Source organism: Apteryx rowi, unplaced genomic scaffold (genome assembly GCF_003343035.1).
Source record: "Apteryx rowi isolate R43461 unplaced genomic scaffold, aptRow1 scaffold_9, whole genome shotgun sequence".
NCBI classification, from domain to species: domain Eukaryota; kingdom Metazoa; phylum Chordata; class Aves; order Apterygiformes; family Apterygidae; genus Apteryx; species Apteryx rowi.
The window spans coordinates 6543464-6563306 of record NW_020451204.1 but is presented as its reverse complement, the minus strand read 5'-3'; the positions used below and the strand labels follow the sequence as shown (position 1 = coordinate 6563306).

General features: G+C 43.6%; 1 protein-coding gene across 1 annotated transcript in view; it reads left to right on the top strand.

Annotated features, from left to right (window-relative positions):
* The window catches only part of FRMD4A (FERM domain containing 4A), a 215620-nt gene that overhangs the window by 148087 nt on the left and 47690 nt on the right, over nucleotides 1-19843 (top strand). Inside the window, exons 8-11 of the mRNA XM_026091166.1 lie at nucleotides 2924-3007; nucleotides 10482-10547; nucleotides 10762-10819; nucleotides 12587-12673. Of these exons, the coding sequence (XP_025946951.1) occupies nucleotides 2924-3007; nucleotides 10482-10547; nucleotides 10762-10819; nucleotides 12587-12673 (295 nt within the window). The remainder of the gene's footprint in view (nucleotides 1-2923; nucleotides 3008-10481; nucleotides 10548-10761; nucleotides 10820-12586; nucleotides 12674-19843) is intronic.

Genomic DNA, 19843 nt, shown 5'->3' with positions numbered 1-19843 from the left:
CCCTATTTCTGGATATCTAACCAGATTTCAGACTCCCCTGCAGATGGCTTTTCCAGCTCTGTTTTCTTGTTATTATTCAGTCTTTTAAATAATATAATTTCCACAATAATGCAGGAATGAAGTGGTCTGGAGGACACAGAGACTGTGTGTGTGGAGCCATTCCCCTGTATATTATTACATCTGTTATCTAAAGCACCCTTCCATATATATCAACCCTGGAGGTATACTAGACACTTCAGAATATAAAATAAATGCAACACAAGTGACTGGATTAAACAAACACTCACTAAATACAGTAATAAAATAAACACACTGAGATATTTCAATAGAAGGAGCAGGGAAGACAGTAAGTAAGAAATCACTTGTGGTCCTGTTGAAAACATTTAAAAAATTAAGGATTGTGGTGTTTTAAAAGGAGCCAAGAGGAAACTGACCTCGTGGTCACCAGTTCAAATGCAACCCGGGTCATTATTTTTTTCCTCCTTCTTCTTCATTTAACGTCCTTGGGGAGTCTAAATTCATTTGTCTTGAGACTAGTCTTGCCAGAAGAGTTAGTGAATGCATGGATCATGGAACAAAACACCTTTTTGTTCCTGGGAATAATTACATGAAATACATTTGGCCTTTTGGAGTTAGGAGACATTACCTTTATTTTCTAAGTACTGAGCAGAAATGCCAATCCTATCCAACAACCTTACTAATAATGTCTTTTCCTCTGATGCTTAATAGACTTTTTATCCCAGGGCAACTTGTGGAAAAGAAGGAGCTGACTAGTGTTAGTCCTTTCTTTCATGGGAGCCATTACTGGTTCCGGGTTTTTCCCGGATTCTCAAAGATAGTTAGTCACCACTAATCTTGTCCTGTTTGATAGCTGTCTGGGCTCAGAAAGTCCCTGTTTGGAAATTACTCCCTGTCTTCCCAGAAGAGTCTTGGAAATTTCACCACTTCCTTCTGTGGAACCATTCTGAGCAGCCAACTTCAAAAAACTTGCACTTGAGTGTAGTGACTGCTGCTTGTGCTCCAGTTGTGCTGGTTTTTTTTCAGTTATTTTCACTGTGCTAAAAAAATCAGTAAGAGCTGAGTATGCACACACCATGGAGAACTGGGCAGACCCAGTAAACACTAAACAGCAACAGCTTGTTTTCTAGGCTGTCACTCAGAGCAGAGTGGCCAGATCAGCAGATAACGTGGAACAGAGTAGCTTCTTGTTCAGACTTGTGCAGATGTTTACCTGCCATGGATGGAAACATTTGAACAGATTTTGAACATTTGCACTTATGAAGGAAGAACTGATTGGCAAAGGACCATTGGACTTAGGCAGCAGTGGGTGTTCGAACATTACCGTTTGCCAAGCGTCGTCTGACTTGGCATATGAGATGCTGCTGAGTGGTTTTCTATGTGCTTAGCATGGAAGTGGTTGCCTTAGTCATTTCTTGTAAGCGCTGTTCAACACATCTTCACCCACCAGCAAAATCTGAACCTAATTTAGACTTGGGCATCTTTCTCACAGATTTGTCTCAACTAGAAATTGTGGTCCTGTTTTAACACTACTTAACTGATTGTCAGGGAACACCATGATAATAAATGCCTGTAGATGTGCCCGAAATGTCTGCTCCAGGATTTATGTTAGTGGTTTATGCTATGGCTCAACCTAGCAATTAACCTGCAAGATCCAATTAAGAAAAACCCACCGAGGGCTCAGGCAGGGCCTGCTGCTGGGACATGCAAATGGAGAAATGCTGTGGGAAGATATTTGCTAAAAACTGAGGCAGTACCATGCTTCCGGGAGCCACCATACAGCCTGTCCCAGAGACCAGGGCTTCTTGGGCCTTTAGGAGTCAGAGAGTCCTGCTAGGTGGGCTGCTATACACCTGGGGATGCCAAGACTACGTGTCTGCCTGGCTTATGACCCTGCTGCCATGCAGGAGAAGCCAGTGGACTGGGAAATCTGGATCTCTAGAAAAGGGATCTGCATCTGCAGCTCCAGGTCAGCCACACTGTTTGGCAGGAAAAAGGGAAGAGTACAAGAAGGCAGAAAACACTGTTATTAAAAAGGAAACCAATAAACATTAATTATTTGGCGCTCCTCAGTGTCCTGTCTGGTGCTCTTGCCTGCGTATCTCTAAGAATTTAAAAGTAATAGCAACACTGCTTTCCTTTCCAAGTCTTTGAGGTATTTTGCTTGTGTACAATTTTGTGTGTGTTTAAAAGTGGGAGGAGAGGCCTTTTGGGTCTCTAGGAGAACATCCCATGATTTCATTTCGTCTGCAAGAATCTGTCTTCCCTTTCATGAGCTTTCCCTGCTCACTCATGTGCAGTTACGCTGCTCCAGCTGGCCAGAGCAGTCACTGGAGGTTGCAGAGAGGGGAATGTTAGGGAAGTGGTTAGGCCTGGCCCCGCAGACGGTTTTGTGCAGCAGGATATAGATTCAAGCTGGAGTCTGATCAGTGAAGATGTGCAAAGGCCAGGGCACTGGGGCAATAGGCCAAGAACAACCTGTGTTGCTAAGAAAACAAATCATTACTTTTTGCAGCAGGTTGTAAGGCATTAAACAAAGGGTCCTTATTGCAGTTGAAAGCATCTCTTTTCTTTTCTCCAACCCTTGAGATTTTTCTCTGTATGAATGTGTCCGTAGGACTCTGCTCAATGAAGTGTGATGTGGTGGTTTGTGTGTTCGGAGTCAGTGATAGGAAATGCTTTGACACAACCATCTGGGAGAGTTTCTCTCCAATTTTGATAATAAAGGGAAAAGTTAACTGGGCTGCCATAAAACAAATAAAGAGAAAGGAGAAAGGAAACCCCAGTGCCTTTTGTTAAGGAGGAACAGATGCAGAGCTGTTGCAGCCTGCCAGCTAGGTCAGGTCATATCAAATATTGTGGTTGTTTTCTTGTAGCCTGATCCTCCTTTTGAACTCTCTTTCAGCAATGAAATTGTAAGGAATGAATTAAAGAAGCTGCCAGCCCTTCCAACACCAGCGCTGAAGGAGCACCCTTCGCTTGCTTACTGGTAATGTATCATTCTGCTGAGAAACTGTGCAGTGTCTCATCCGGCCCAGGCTGCGGCAGTTAGTGACCTGAGATGAGACTGGGAATGCAGGGATTCCTGCCTTTTAGCTCTTGTCTGCCATTGATTCATTGCATGATTCAACGCAAGTTGAGCTATCACCCCAGGCCTCAGTTTCCCCATCTGGCAAATGGCTGCAGTAATGTCTGCCCAGAAAATTCACTGTAAATTTGAAAGTCCCCTGAAGTCAAGAGGTATAATGTGGCATTTCCTTTTCCAGCACTCTGCATCTGTGAAAAGACAAGAGAGAGTCTTCCCGTTTTGAAATGTCAGTTTTGTGCTGCTCTGAACTGTTTCTGAGTGGTTGAGCTTCATCTCGCAAGTTCTCTCTGCATGGCATAGCCAAAGTAAAAGGGCCTTATTTATCTTCTTATATGTACTAGGTGATGCTCAGTGGGAGAGGCTTGTAAACTCTGGTTTTATTGCACTGAAAATAAAATCCAGGGTAGAAACAGGGTCACAGTTAAATTTTGTATACTCGCAGATAGCTTCAGTGCCACCTCACCTATCCCTTTTATCTATGCAAGTAGGAGAGAATTTGGGAAAAGACTGTTCATTAATAGGGAGATGCTTTCATTTGATTTTTTGTTTGTTCCTCTTTCATGTTTGTCTTTAAAGCATTAGGCTACAAGCCTGAGGGTGGGAGTGAAGTTCTCTTATCTGCTGCTCTTAATTTCTGCATCCTGGTAATTTAAGGATGGCAGGGAAAAAGTTTCAGTTTGTGGTTCATGATCTCAATTCTTCTCTTTGCCAGGAAATCCATCCACTCTTCATAGCATGGCTACAGTACCAGAATTAGCTGTTCCTGGTACAAAGCTGTAGAAAAGCTAGTCTGTGAGGGCCTAACCACTTTCTGAGCACATCAGGAGATACTCAGTCCCAGGCTGAGGTTAGGAGCATTTCTACAAAAGCTGTGGATGGTCACAGATGCCTGATGTTTCTGCCTGAGAACCATCAAATCAAACCAAACTTTTGTGAAAATCTGATAAACATAGGCTGCAGTTTCACTGGGGGCAGAATGGCCTTCCTCTTTGGAACATCTCCTTCCTTTTTTCACAAACTAATCCACCAAATTAAAAAATGAAGCATTTCCAGCCAGATCTGTTGCCTGGTCTGACTGACAGACAGGCAACTCAAGCTCAAGTGCCACCACAAGAGGAGAGGTGGGAACAAATAGACAGGGACAGAGGAGAGGGCAAATCTGACACTTCAGAAGAAGCATGGACTTCAAATTAACGTGCTCACATAACCTTTGCATCAGTTGCCTGTGATGATGTCTGTATGCAGGAAAGCAGTAACCCAGGCTGGCTATCAGGCCCTATCTTCCCCCACTGTTGATGAGTGTTAGTCACCATGCTCATGTCAAGGACGTCTGCTGGGAAGTCTGAATGCAGTCTGGGACTGCCTCTCTCCTTACAGACACTCTCCTTGGGTTTGGGCTATGCTGAGTCACCTGGAGCAAGAAGAGCTGTGTGAAAACCTGCTCAAAATGCGAGTACTTACAGTTATACACAAGATAGAGCACTTCGCTGCAGTTGTGCTTAATTTTGTGGGAGTTCTCATGTGACTAAGAAAAGGTCCCGGCTGGGAAGCTGGTTGTTTCCAATAGGGTAATAAAACAAGTGACTGCAGTCCTGTAACTCCCTTGTGATTTCACTTCAGTGACTAAGTCTTACAGACCAATTGACACCAGTAGTTCATTATTTTTTAATAGTGCATTTTCCATAAACACCCTCTGAAATGGTGAACCTTCTCAGGAAGAGGCTGATGATGAATCAGACGAAATGTCTCTGAAAAACAAACTTCAGTGATCTAAAAGGGCAGATTTTTACAACTGTTTGTACTGACATGCTGCATCCCTTCACTTTTGCATCTCATGCAAATTATATACTTGATACAAATTTCACCCTGTCACTTTCTATATGCAGTCAGTTCTCCAGCATTAGCACAAAGCAATAGCAAGTGAATTTCCAGCTCTGGAGAGAAACTTTTAAAACATTAGGGATGGGAAGAGTAATTGTTCTAGTTAGTTTAAAACAAACCAAAAAAAATCCTATGGTATATTTGAAATTTCATCAAAAACAGTCCAAAATGGACTAAGAGGTGATAAGACAGATATTCAAGTGGATACTATGATAGCTTCACCAAGATAAGATTCAGCCAGGGCTGAATCAAGACGGTCTGGGACCTCTGGCTCCACCTTCATGGACTCTCCTGGTTACACATCCTTGCTCCAGGCCTTTCCCTTCCCTGTGACCTCTTTTTGGAAATTTGTAGACTTCACAGTAAAGATGAAGGTTGTAATTCATATGTCATCACATTGCAGTTTCCATCTCTCTACATATTAAGAAGGATCAGTTGAACATCTTGTTCTCAAGCGTCTCTTAGCATCGCTGATAACTGGTGAAGCAAGAAGTGGGGGGCTGGAGGTTGTTCTTTTCTTTTCTTAGTGAAAGCTGAGCTTCTAGTCTTCCCACACAATCCAGGAACTGAGGCCCTGAGTTTTGATTTCTCTTGCCTATGCATGCAAACAATTGACAGTATTTGTTATTTTAGATACAAAACGAATCACAATTAGGCTGGAGAGAACCTTTAGAAAGTATGTTAGTCCACAGTGCTCCTCTCCACCCATTGTTATCACATTTTAGCTCCACTTAGATCCTCCCCAGCAAGCCAGCCCAGCACTAGTTGTCAGCAAGAGTGCAAGGAGCAGAGGCAATAGCACAGAAGTGGGTGCTAGAACGGGATTTTCAGAAGCACCAGAGGGAAAGCAGATTCCTCCCATGTTCCAACAGACTCTGAATGAAAGCTTGTTTTTAGCAACCTAAGGCATCAAGGTTGCCAGAAAATCCCACTCTGAAAATATCAACTGTAAACCGCTATTTAGTTGTGCTAATACAATACAGACCTTAGGCTCTGATCCTGCTGTTGGTCCCTTAGGCCCGAGAGGTGCTCTGCAGGCTTCAGTGGGACGGTATATGACTGCATGATCTTTGCAAACACAGACATTGTTAGTAAGTTTGAGAATATCCTCAAATGGACAAATAAGGGTGGAAACAGGATAACAGTAAAGCACAGTAATGAGTGGACAGCTATTTAAAACACTGTGTTGGAAGGAGAGGGGGGAAACAAATACCTTTGAAAATCTGGCTCTGAAGATGAGAAACTCTGGCCCTGCATTTGTTTGCAAATTGTCTGCCATCCAGTTCAGTTAGCTGCTGAAACAGGAGGGATTTCCTGGTAGGTCTTAAGATCTTTATCAGAGTTGTCTGCTGCAGGATATCATCCGTGTATTCGTTTTGGAGCTTTGGGGGGAATGTTTTATGAGCTGCCAAACAGACAGTAAGTGCCTTGGCAGCCCCCGTGTCTCCACATTAGTTAAATGCCCTCTGTGATCCCTGCATTATGAATGAGTTTTTTTGTCACTGACACAGCAACAAGCCAAAGCTGGGGGAGAAGAGACGTCAGCTGGTGGTCCAGGCAGTGTCCCACATACTCTCCCAGCTGTCAGTAACAGCGCCGCAGCCGCTCTACGTGAACAGCTGAAATGACAGGGGAGACTGTTTATAAGCTCTGCTAATGCTCCTCCTGACCCATGAATGATTTTGTTTGTTTTCCCTGGCACATGCTGGGCCTGCCCCTCATCTCAGAGTTGGAGGCAGAAGGTGACCTCTGTGATGGATGATCCTCCTTGCACGGGGCTGCAGGAATGAAAAGAAAGAACTGTTAGAAAGAGGAATGACTGTCAGGCAGCCAGGGTGGGATTCATCTGACCATGTATGTATCTTCATCTCCATCTGAGCTAGGGTCCCTCAGCTCCCTTATTGTCAGTGGAGAGAAGTGGCAGTCACCTCCTCCCAAGGAAGACATCTAAAATAGATTGGATGAAATGTGCTCTGGAGTATCTGTTTCCCTCCCTGAAGTGTGACTAGCCCAGCATTGTAGATACCTTAGGTGAAAGGCAGGGAATCCCACTGTAAGTAGTCATGGCTCTATTAATAATTCAGGCTTTATTTTATGTCCAAATGAAAGTAGAAACAAGGATGATACTTTTCTGGCACTGTTCATCTGTAGACCTCAGAACATTTTACAATAGACAGTCAGTATCTTAATGGGGCAGCAGAGGCATAGAGAGTGTTGCCTGCATTTGCTCTGCAGAACTGAGAGAGCCTGCATTATCCCGTATCTTTTAGTACAGGTTGAGAACATAATTTTATTCATCCCACTGTTCAGGAAAGCTCCCTGACATCTTATCTATCCCTTTGAAGGAAATGGGCCATCGATTGGCTTCCCTGCACAAGAGATATGGTCTAAGAACATATCCATTATTTTATATTAATTGCTCGTTAAGAAAGCAGGCCACATTCAGAATCACATTAGATAATCAGCAGGTAGGTGAATCTATCCATTCTTTGAATGGCTTCAATATCAGGGCTTGATGTGCACAGAGTAGAAACCAAAGCAAAGAGCAATTCATAGCACCTTGTTCTACTCTCACAGGAGTTTTCCGCTGGAGAAACTCCATGGTTTCTGTGAAGTCACTTCTGATTTGCTCCTGTCTGAGACAGAGATGAATTGCATCCACATGTAATCAGGGTTTAGGAGGTAATTACAAAGGGCTGTAAGCCTTCTCTGTCCATCTTTATCATTAAGAATGATGTTGTTTGGAGATCTTCCAGCACTGAACACGCATGTAATTCAGTTATTTCTCCAAAAGTAATCCTGTTTACAGTGATCATAGCAGGAGAGTCAGGCTCTGTCTTCAGATGCATGCCCATAACATCTGTGGGAGTTATTTGCTTGGATCAGTGGGCTGAGTTCAGTTTCATGGCTGTTGAATTTCCTTAAGGATCATTTTCTAAACATTAAAATTATTCTGAGGGATTTGATGGGAGAGCTGGACTATTCCTTTGCCCATGTAATTTGTCACCAACTCAATCAGCACCCTGCAGCCTCAGTGGCATGCTGGTGGGGGACATCTCTTCACCCTGCCCCAGTGAGAGCCTTTTAGTTCGTCAGGACGAGTGGGGGGAGTCACCTGGCAAGAGAGCAAGGAAAGCAGTTATTCTCAGACAAATGGCAGCCTTGTGGGAGAACAGCTGGCCCTGCTGACAATCCGACAGACCATCTACTTTGAGTCACCCTGTGCTGTCTACTTAGTTGTTTCTGTTCCTCTCCCTTCTTCTTTGTATTACTGGGGATGCTTGGAGGGGTGCACAGTCCCCAGCTCCCCTGTGCCAGGGCCCCGTGCCCCATCCGTGCACTGAACAGCCTGCTTGGCATGTCACAGTGCAGAATGTCCTCCTTGTGACATCACAGAACGGAGCATCCTGTATGTGATGTCACAGCAGTCTCTGTGTGGCCTCTACCTGTGATGTCACAGGGGGCTTTATGGGCATTGTCAGCAGGGCTGGGCCCAGCAGGGGCAGGGAAACTTATTTCTCGTGGAGGTTCTGGCTCTCTGGCACAAGGAAGAGTATGGGGAGAGCAATGATGAGACAAGCTCCAGTTCTGCCTGGAGGAAGGATTACTACATTGTGGATGACTGTGCCTTTAAAGACCCCACTGCAAACTGAACCTTGGGAAATGTGGGGAGGTGGTGCCCAGCGACAGGACACAAGGCAACGGGCACAAACTGAAACACAGACACTTCCATCTGAACATGAGGAAAAACTTCTTCACTGTGAGGGTGACAGAGCACTGGAACAGGTTGCCCAGAGAGGTTGTGGAGTCTCCTTCTCTGGAGATATTCAAAACCCGCCTGGACGCGATCCTGTGCAATGTGCTCTAGGTGACCCTGCTTGATCAGGGGGGTTGGACTAGATGATCTCCAGAGGTCCCTTCCAACCTCAATCATTCTGTGATTCTGTGATTCTGTGAGAGCAGTACTAGTTCGCATTGGCCTAAACCCCATGCAAGATAATGGCATTAGATAGACGCTTGGTACTACTGGAAGCTTGTGCGGTGCCAGGTGGGGAGAGCACAAATGTGGCTTAAAAATAGTTTAGGTTTTCTTCCTCTTGAACTGGCAAGGTCTACATTGTACCTCCAGGAGACTCAGCAGAGTCCTCATCCTTGGCATTACCACAGAAGGAGCAAGAGGCTGGGTTTAAATGTTAGGACTTGAGTCTTCTGTCATGTCAATGTAACAGAGCTGGTTCCATGGGCATTACGTTGTTGGAAGTGAGAGAAGAACCAAAGTCAGACCACTCTGAAAGTATCACCAGGCTTTGAGGCTGTGATGAATTGCATGACTGTAGATTGAGGGGAATGCTATTAAAGTCAAAGGAGAACACTGTGAACCTTTGAAAGAAGAACCTTGGCTTATACTTTGCCATGCTGTGACTCTGCTGTCACAGCTCATTGTACTCATCGTATTGGCTCTGGATCTGTGCCCTCCTGCTACCCATTCACTGGAGAAGTAGAATTGAAACTCTTTAAAGTTGAACTTACAAATGTCTCTCAGTTTGTCATTTGGATAATGCTGAGCTGCTCTTGGATGCTGCATCGCCACTGTGTATGAGTGTATGTCTCAGCATGCATCAGCGTGCATATATCAAACATGCCCAGAACTGTTCTCTGACACTGAGGCCCACTGGCATGGAAGAGCCTTCATCCATACCATGAAACTCTCTTAGTCTCCAAAGCAACAGGGCTGCCTCTAGAGTGGGAATGGACCCTGCCCCAGGCAAACTCCCAATCCACTGCCAGGAGCTGCCTGGGACAATGCAAATTAGTATAAGCCAAAAGTATGCAAAGGCACATCCACACTTTAATAGCGTAGGCATCTGAGTTTGAGTGCCTGAAAACATTCCCTGCCGCTGTTTAACCTGCTGTTACAGACACTGCCTCTGTGTACACTAAGAATTTAACTCCTTGCTGAGAAAGATGCCTCCAGAGTATTTCCACTAGTGCTCCTGCACATGGTTTTATGCAGCTGCAGTAAAGGGTAATCTGTGAGGCTTAGGGATATGACTGGCCACCAATTTCAGAAAGCTCTGCTGGCTAAGAGGGCTGGTGGGCTTGGAAAGAATTTGCATCAGGTAGGGCAAATCAGAGCTTGAGCAGCTCCAACACAGATCTTTTTGCCATGCAGTGAATCATCATAGGTGCCATTTTTAGATAAGGGAAGTCAGGCAGAGAGGAAAAATCTGTACAAATAGACATGATGTCTGTGAATAAAATGAGCCTCTTCCAGAAAACCAGCTCTTAGAAATTCATTTTTTGTTTTCAGTCTTTGCATCCCCCTTGTTTTCCCCAGACTGCATCAAATCCCATTATCTAACACTTTCACTTGGCATGTTTTGATTACCTCGACTGGTAGCTGTGTTAACAGAAGTGTCTCTTTACATTTTGCAAGCTTCCTAGACATGATACTGCAGTTAGATAAAACAACATCTCATTTCTTCCTTTCCAGTGAGGACCGAGTCATTGAACATTACAAGAAACTAAATGGTCAGACAAGAGGTCAAGCAATTGTGAAGTAAGTGAAATAAGAGCACCTTCTGATGACATTTTTTTTGTCAGAAAGTATTTATACTGGGCTGTAAATCCAATATGTAACTATGTCTCCATCTCATCTAATACGGTATTTTTAAGTATGTATTTACTTAAGTATTTATTTATTTAAGTATTTCTTTTTCAGACAATCTTCTCTGTTTTGCAGACATGTTATTCTCTTATGTGTTGTTTTGCAGTTATATGAGCATTGTAGAATCCCTCCCAACATATGGAGTGCATTATTACGCAGTAAAGGTACGCTCTACTAAAAAAGGGTCATTTCTTGAATTAAAATGATGCTGGAGAGGGGAGGGGAGAGGTACAAATAACCGTCCTGCTTTCAGAATACAATACACTATTACTAAAGTCTTGTTTCATTTCCTGTGGTAGGGTAAACTTATTTCAACTGTGTAGTGAATGTTTGGTAAATACAACTCCAGAGAGGAAAATCCTGTTCTTCGAGATAAAATTCTCGCAATCCTTCTATTGTGCTAGGATGTTCAGCCCGCAAGCAGCAGCAAGCTCTGGTGATGCCAGTGAACCGGCACCAAAGGGACAAGCCAGCCCCTTTTCATAGTTTCAGGAGGTCAGATTTTTCCCAGCCTGCAGATTTATGAGCAACTAACTAGGGCCAGCCATGATCTGCAGACTACAGCTCCATTACTCGAGATGTAGATAACTAGATATAGATATAGTACATCTTTTTAATGCCAAAGCACTGGGCCATCCTCTGAAGCTAACACGTCCCCCTGCCCAAGCCAATCTCTACTTCTAACTATGTGGATTTCATGCGGGTATTCATGAAATCTCTCATTTCTTTTGTCTAGTGATTTATCACCAAATCTTCCAGTCTTCTATTATCACTTCCCTGCCTGACCAGCAGTGGAGGGTTGCTTTTGTTTTTTAAGTAGAGAAATCAATAAACATATACAGAAAGCTAGATCCATACTGCCCAGAGTATTTCCCACCACTTATCATCCCTGAAGTTTTGATGTGTTTCATCATTATCTCTCTGCACAACTCGTATGTTTTTTCGTATGTCTGTATTATCTTGCACACATGAGGTATCACAAAAATACAAATACTTGACAGTATCTGTCTCAGGGAGATGTGTTCCTAGTCTGTTCCTGCTAATGCGCATGGCATTTTGTAGAAAAGCATTAGCCTTGTCTTTTGCCAGAGGGCAGGGTCCCTCCAATACCCTTTTGCACCCATCTCTCTTGCACTGTGCTAGACCAGGAAAGAACTGATGGATTGGGCTGGGTGCCCAAGCCCGCAAACAGTTGAGAGCTGCTACAGTGAACTCGCTGTGATCAATAAGCATCAGTGAGCAGTGGCGAGGCAGCAGATATTGCACATAATAGGTTTTGCTTCTGCCTTATGTGGGGGTTTTGGTTTTGCTGGGTTTTACCCTGCCTTTCTCTGTCACATTAACAGAACAGATATAATTTCATTGAGGACTCCAGTTCAGCAAATTGCAAAGAGGCTGGTATCAGATATCAGCCATTACTTCATAAGACTGTTTTATTGCATACTCAGATGCAAAGCAGTTGGGTCCGGGCCTGTCAGACCTTATCACTTGGTAACTCTTGGATCCCATTAATGCTGCATTTTCAAGATTAATGCTAAAATCCCTCCCCATAATTCAAGTCAGCTGGGCAATTCTCCTTCCTTCCTCTCCAATCTCTGAGTGTTCAGACTGAATAATTTACAAGGAGGAGGAAGAGGATGTACCATGGCACAAGGGACCAAAGTCAAACCTCCCCTGACAGCATTTTGAGTAACTTAATGGCAGGTGATGCATTTTAAATGGTTTTATATGTCATGGCTGAAAGTGCAACAGATCTCCCCTAGACACCAAGGAGCTTAGTGACTTGAGAAAATTTAGCAGGGGTGATTTAAGAGCACCCACGACATTCAAGGATCTTGCTTAAAACAAATCTTTACTTTGAATAACAACCTAAGAAATCTCCAGTATTTCCCCTGCCCATTCTATATAACTCCCTCTATTTTTTCTTCCAGGACAAGCAGGGAATTCCTTGGTGGTTAGGACTTAGCTACAAGGGGATTTTTCAATATGACTACCACGACAAAGTGAAACCAAGAAAGGTAAGTGTTTACTTTTCTATCAAGGGCTGGGCTTGCCATTCATGTTATAGCTTGATTTGGTGGTGTGATGCATGCCAAATGCTGGCACTGATTCCTGCGATTTTGAAGGATGTTAAGATTCTCCCAAACTTGTCCAATTCTCTGCATTCAAAAGCCTCTGCAGACAAAAGACACTCCTAATTTATTAACTATTGTGGTATGGGGGGAAAATAAGCATCACTCAATCTTGCAACTTATGATTCTTCTTTGCATGGTTAATAAGGCATAAATGGGAACTGAAGGACTGATCCTCTCAAGTACTGGAGACCTCCCATCCCCACTAGCTATGGGGGTGCTCAGCTAACCTTTGGTAGTGTTTTGTCAAGCTATAAGTGATTGGAGAGAGGGAGAGGGAAGAACAGATGGGAAAGCTTCTTCCATTTATTACAAAAAAAAAAAATTGCACATTTTTCCAGGGACAGCATTACATTTGATAAGCAGAGATTTTACTAACTGAAGAGTTAATGTCAGGTAAACAGTGGAAGAAGACTTTCATCACATGCCTAATGAAATGACATTAAAAAGTTTCTGTTCAGTATCTGATTTGTTTAGGAACAAATTTACTTTTACTTTAAAACAGTTCACAAATCCAGGCACAGCAGGCACAGATTTGATCACAAAACTTGAGCTTTGTCAGGGATGACTAGCCATTCTGGTTTCTTTATTACAATTTTTAGTGGGGCTTTCAATGCATCTGAAAATCGTGATTTGTCCCAGGTCTTTCAAATTGCTTTTGAGCTATCTAGCTAAGAAATGTCCGTGCATTTGGGAGGAGGAAGGTTTTGATCCCCTGAGCTCATCCTACTAGGCACTCCTGTGTTCTGATATTGCTACCTAGGACACAGTCTAACATAAAAAAGCTCATCTCTGAGCGCACGCTCTGCAGGCTGACAGGCACAGTCTGTTAGCAACGGTGTTTGTTGTACTGCAGACCCACTGAGACATTAGGAGGTAAGCCAAGGTTTGAGGCTTGCTTGCAGGCAGCCATGCAGACCTGGGTGATTCAGAGCAACTAGGCAGATCTTCTGTGGATGCAAAAGCGCTTCCACTGAGTTAACGCACTCTGCATTTCTCTTTGCATTGTTTCTTGCCAAGGCATCTCCCCTCCCTTTCTTTCACCTCCTCTGATCTGGCCATGGCCTGGTATTCACAGACAGCATCTTCTAATAAAATAAACTAGAATCTAGGTTTTGGTAGAAAACAGAAATGCTAAGGAGGCAGCAGGAGATAATAAATGCATTGATTAACCTTTTATTCTTTGAAGACTACTCATTGGGCTTTTTATTCATTGAAGGAGAGGGTGAGGGGAATAAGGGGATCTTCCCAGAGCATCTGTGCTCTAAAAGATGCATCTCTTTGGGATCAATCATTACCTGCAGGGCAAGCCATACTCACACATGTGATAGTTTAAAACGTGCCTAGGCTAGGAGTTTGCACCCACACATCTCCATCAGTGCCAACACCCCAGGGGAGACATGTCCTTAAAACATGCCTTCAGAAGCCAGTCTTAGTGATAGAAACATCTCTTTGGAGGAAAACAGTGTCCTGCCATGACAGGATTCAGCCATTTAGAAGCTATAGCAATTTCCACCAATCCTGATGAGGTGACTGGGGTGGGAAGGAGCATCAGAAGAGAGAAAGAAGAAATGAGGCCAGGTACTCTGGCTGCATGAGAGGAGACAACTGTTTCCACTGGAAGAGTCAAGCCTCCTTTCTTTTAGCTTCTCTACTTTCTCTTCTCAGCTGCTCAGTATGATCTGGTTTGTATCCTTGGTTTGAGAGCTTGAAAGCAGCTTGGCTGGCTCTCTGCCTCCAGCTCTCACATCACCAGAGAGACTGCAGGCATCTCCTACCCTTTCTCTCAAGAACAATAATGAGCAACCTTAAAAATAGGATGCCAGTTTTCTTGTTATTGGGAACTTGTTTTTTGTCTCAGCAAATTATGTATGAGATCCAGGAGACCCAAAACAATAATGCAGCCTTACATATAAACCACTGAGAACTTCTGTGGCTTAGCAGAAGTGGTCATAAATCTGGGAGAGAAGGTTGGGTGGGAGGGGAGAGCAGGAATTTCCGGGCTAGAATTTGTCCATTGCCACAATCCAGAGACCACAGCAGTGCAAAGGAGCCTGGATAAGTATTACTCTGTTACATGATGCTCACAAACCCCATCCACTGGAAGGGCTACCCCAAAATGGGGAGTATAAACCAGGGAGAGGACATGGATAGAGAGACTGAGGCTTCATTATTTCTCCATAGTGTGTGTTTACCCTCCATAGGCAGAGCAAAAAGGCTTTGTACCCTACACAGGTGGTAAAACCCCTCTGGTGAGAACAACCCAATTGCCTCAGCGAGGTGCAATGTTTAATTCTGTGCTAACTAGATTAAAAATCGCACTTGATAACCATGGTATCTGGGAGCCTACCATGGAATCTGGTTCACTTCACTGTGTGAGTATGGGTTGGTCCAAGACCTCCCTGTGCAAAGGGGAAGAGGTTAGTGCTACTGAACTTTCTGCAAGGCAAAATTAATGGGGTGGGGGGGCAGGGAAGGGGATGAGATTATGTGTTTTCTGATCTTTATTATTTTGTTCCTGCACATTGCCAACACCAGGAACAAATTGAAAAATTACAATGGAAAAATAAATCTCCCTGGAAAAAACACAAGCAGAAAATTGTAGCAAGAAACCAGCTGAAACCATGAAATTTATATTAAATGCATATAAAAACCTTGCTTGTCTTATAAGAGAGATTGTAATGTTTTCCTATTATGTCATCATAGATAGTTTTCCATGCTTATTGTGTTTGTAAGTAAAACTGTAACCCACACTGAGCAGCTGAGCCTATCTCAAATGATCCCATTAGCAGTCAGTCAAAACCACATTTTTATTAAATTGCTCGAGTAAATCAGCCATGTGTCTCTAGAAAGCTAACTAGGTTTGTCAGCAAACTGGATGAGTTCAGAGAGGAGAATCAGGGCTGACGCTGGGCCAGAATCTGATCTTTGTTGCTCCATTCTCACTCAGGCGTAAGTCCTCCAGCACTGCTGAGGATGCAGCTGAGATGGGTATCTGGCACATAGTCTGAGGTGGTTCAGATAGGAATGCAGGGCTATTAAACTGGAATGTGGCTTGTACTGGCCAGCAGAGACTAATGCGATTCTGTGCTTCTATTTTTGTGTTCCCTCCTGCCTACACTTTGATTCTCTGGAAGCCCTGAAGCCATCATTTTGAACTCTCTTGCTCTCTTTCCTATTTTTCCCCTGTGTGTTTGGGGGCTAGCTCAGAGACTCAGCAAGCCTGTCTGAAGGTCTCCTTTTGAATGCTGCCTTTTTGAATCCAGATCTGGTTTGTATCAGTGATGATCTGATAGCAGTTCATTCTTAGGTATTGAATAAACACAAAAATTTTGGTCTCTATTGAACAGCAAGAAGTATACCTCACGAAATCCATCACTACAGCTGAACAAGAAGAAGGGAATATCAGGTGTGGAGAGGTGGCTGCATCAATACCCCATAATGCTGTCCTGCTAACTGTATGCTGAGGCAGCTGGAAGTTTAGTAGTGGCTTGCAGAACCAGTGCCATCTTTGTAGCAGCAGCTTGCAGCCTTCAGGATGGGCAGAATCCTTCTCCCTCTGTGTTCGTTAAGATTTAGCTTCTACAAACTCTTCCTTGTGAAGAGAAAACGTCCTTCAGGGCTAGGTGTGCATCCAAAAAGAGTCACTGTCCTGCTGGGCTTTATCCACTGTCTTGGTTCAGCACCATCCAAAATTCATGATAAATCAAAGCAAATTCTTCAGGGCCAAGTTCTCAGACAGGATGCATCAGCACCACTCTCTCATGACGTACTGAGGCTGTAGTGACCATAACCATCATTTTCAGAGAAAGGTCATTATTTTTTTCCTCAAGTTGCAGAGCAATCGGAGAAAAAAAAACAGGCACTGCAGGACCACTCTATGACTATATTGTCTGTGAGCAGTATTTGTTCATTTTAGCCAGCGGGTTGGGATGTTACTCCACTCCATCCCGGGAGATCCTTACATGAAGAAGAAGTGGCATAGCCTAGAGCTCTGTGACGAGGAGTCCTGCATGCTCAAGCAGCAGCTATAGTAGCAGTAGGCATGTCTCTGTTGTTCTAGTGAGATATTCCCACTGATTTAAGAGCCCAAAGGCATCTTTCAGTGCACACAGCTTAACAGTTTTAGTAAACAATTAACTCCAAACTGAAGAATGAATGATTAACAGAGTCAGCCAAAGGGCTTCCATATGGCCGTTAAACAGACACAGGAATTGTTTAACTTCTCACTGAAAATGAAAAGACCTTAAAGGAGAATCTGGTAGTGTTTGCTTGCTTTGCAAGAAGTGCCATTATTTGGTATTATTCCAATTTCTTCCACAGAAGTCTAGTGGCAACAAAACTTAAGATGAGCATTTTGCTCTCAGCCTTGTAAACATTGTCAGTGTTCTCATTGTCCAGTTGACTGAAGAGGACACAAGAGGATAAAGACTTTCATGAACAAGATAAAATGTGAGGTATCCCAAAATTCAGCTGTGAAAGTAGTTTGACAAAGATTTTCCCTGTGACAGCCAGGTATCAGTTTCTGCCATTTGTTCCCAAAATGTTATCTTTTCTCTGAGGTCAGATGAAACATTTAGCAAAAATACGCTATCCTTTGTCATAAGGTCACCACAAAGGTCTGTGAATTTCTCATTACAGAAGAATTTAATTTGTAGTAGTGTTATAAATCCAAAACAATGGCAAGAGACTGATTCTCCATTTATACATGAGAAAACAAGAGCTGGGTTGGACCCAGTGTGCCAAGCAGTACAAAGCACATGTTAAATTAGTAGTTCTGTGTGTCTGATTAGAGAGAAATCAGCTGCTTGTTGACAGCATGGGCAAAGTAATCAACACATTAATTTTGTCAGAAAGTGAAAGCTTGCTGTGTCATGTCACTTGGCCTTTCCCAAACAGCAAGAGATAGAGTGAACTTTCCCAATTCCAGAGGCAAAACAAGATATTTACACAGGAGGAGCAATAGCCTAATTAAGAGCTGCTTTATTGCAGAACAAACAGAGCTCCTCTCTGCTTTAGGGCATAATGAAGCATTGTCAGGTCCATAATTGCATTGATGGAGTGGTTAAACTTGTGCTTCCTGTGGTGAAGGAATGACAGACCAGTAACTTAAAAAAGCACAAAGTAGAGGTTGATGGGAAATGTACAGAAACTAATGACTGATGGAGAGGAGGAAGCTGACAAACTGGTCTCTATCCTGACCCATCACAGAAGAACATCAGGACAGTCAAAAAGGCAGAAGAAGCATGAAATTCAAATGGGTTAAATGGAGCACAGTTAGCTTGCATAACTCCTTGCCACATGATACAATAGGTGTCAAGAGCTTAGATGAGTTAAAAAAGGACTAAAAGTGTGCATGGGTGACACTTCCAGCCAGAGTTATAAAACTGAATAGGTTGTACTCAAACAGGATTTTTGGAGGAATTATAAACCTTCATGTTCAAGGAAGGTGTTTTCTTTGGCAGCAGGTTGGTTTCTGTTGTCAGAGGTATGGAGCGAGCATTCCTCTCCTTGGCATGCCACTGAGCCGGGGGGTATGTTCAGAAAAGGTAGGTCTTTCCCTAGAGCATGCAGAATCAGCTGGGGTCAGAGACAGTGTATTGGCCTTGTGGCTAATTGAGCTCTTTGTGGAATAGCATCTTTTCCTAAGACCTTCACAAACACCTCTGCATTGCAGACAGGGATAAAATATTTCAACTTTACGAACGATGCAAGAGGAGCAAAAAACATTTCCAGGAAATACTGCTTTAAAAGCTAGTGGACTCTCAGTGGCATTGCTGTAATAAATTATTCATTGTGATTAGCTGACTGTTAAGGACTACCTGCCGACTCCTTCTGCTCAACACTTTTATTTCTCTTCCCATTGCTGATCCTTCATGCTTTTTGGATTATGGACTTGGCTGTAAACTGAACCAGTCTTCAGGTCATGGCGGGTTCAACTCGTTTTATAGTGTAGTAATTCAGTCTTAGTTTAGAGTTTGCAAACGTACAGCATTTGAGGAGGGAGACATATATAAAGCAGGGTTCCTCACTGTGCTGTTCCTTCTCACAGAGAAAGGTTGCTCACCCTGTTTCATTCCGCAACAAAATGTAAAACCCAGAGCTGTTGCTGTTGAAGAGCAGCCAGAGTGTTAAGACCTTCCCCAGCTGAAAAGTCTTATTCAATCCCTGTTACACAGGAGACAGTGTTGTCACTAGCACCTTTTTTACTGCTGCTTGCCCTTGTTTCGGGATTGTTTACCATCCAACACCAAGCTCTTCCCCTTTTCCCTTCCTGCCTACACTTGCCCTAAGCAACCCCCATGACTTCCTACTGCACCTCACTGTGCCAAAAAATTGTCAAGAGCACTGGGAGATGAATAAATCAGATCAGAGCACATGGGGCTGGGAAACAGGATTTTGTCCCTGAGACTGAGGATTTCCATGGGGTTTGGCCAGATGTGCCACTAGGCTGTTGTTCAGTGAACATTTCTTTTGACAGCTGCACGAGCTTAAATGGCCTTCACCACCCTTCTCCCCCTCACAACCCTGCCACTACGGCTCATTTCCTCCTCTGGGCCACTTCCCCAGTCATGCTGGTATAGTTGCATAGCCAGGAAGGAAACTGGTCTGAAGAAGTGATCAGAGCTCTGCATAATCCAGCCCAAAAAAGTGGGCACTTTTAACCTCGATCATTCCCAGTCCCATTCACTGTCTGGTCCACAGTCAGTATCACTAGCACAGCTGTAGGAGCTGGACGGGTGCAGGCTGCATAAATCACGGCAGCCAGAGAAAGAAATGTTCAGTAATCTACACCCTAACTCCATGGAGCCTGAGAAAAGGACCCTATAGCTCAGGGCAAGGTGGGAACAGTTTGGCTCTGTGGAATTTGCCGTGGTTGAGCCAGGATGAATTAGCACTTAGGTATAGGTCAAAATCGCCAGTTTTTATGTCATATAAGCTGATAAAAGTTTGCTTCAGTGTCTCTCCCAAACAGGGTTGATCTCAGACAGCTAAGCAGACTGCCTAGATAGAGGAACTTGTAAAAACATCATTGTCTTATTTCATGGGGGAAGG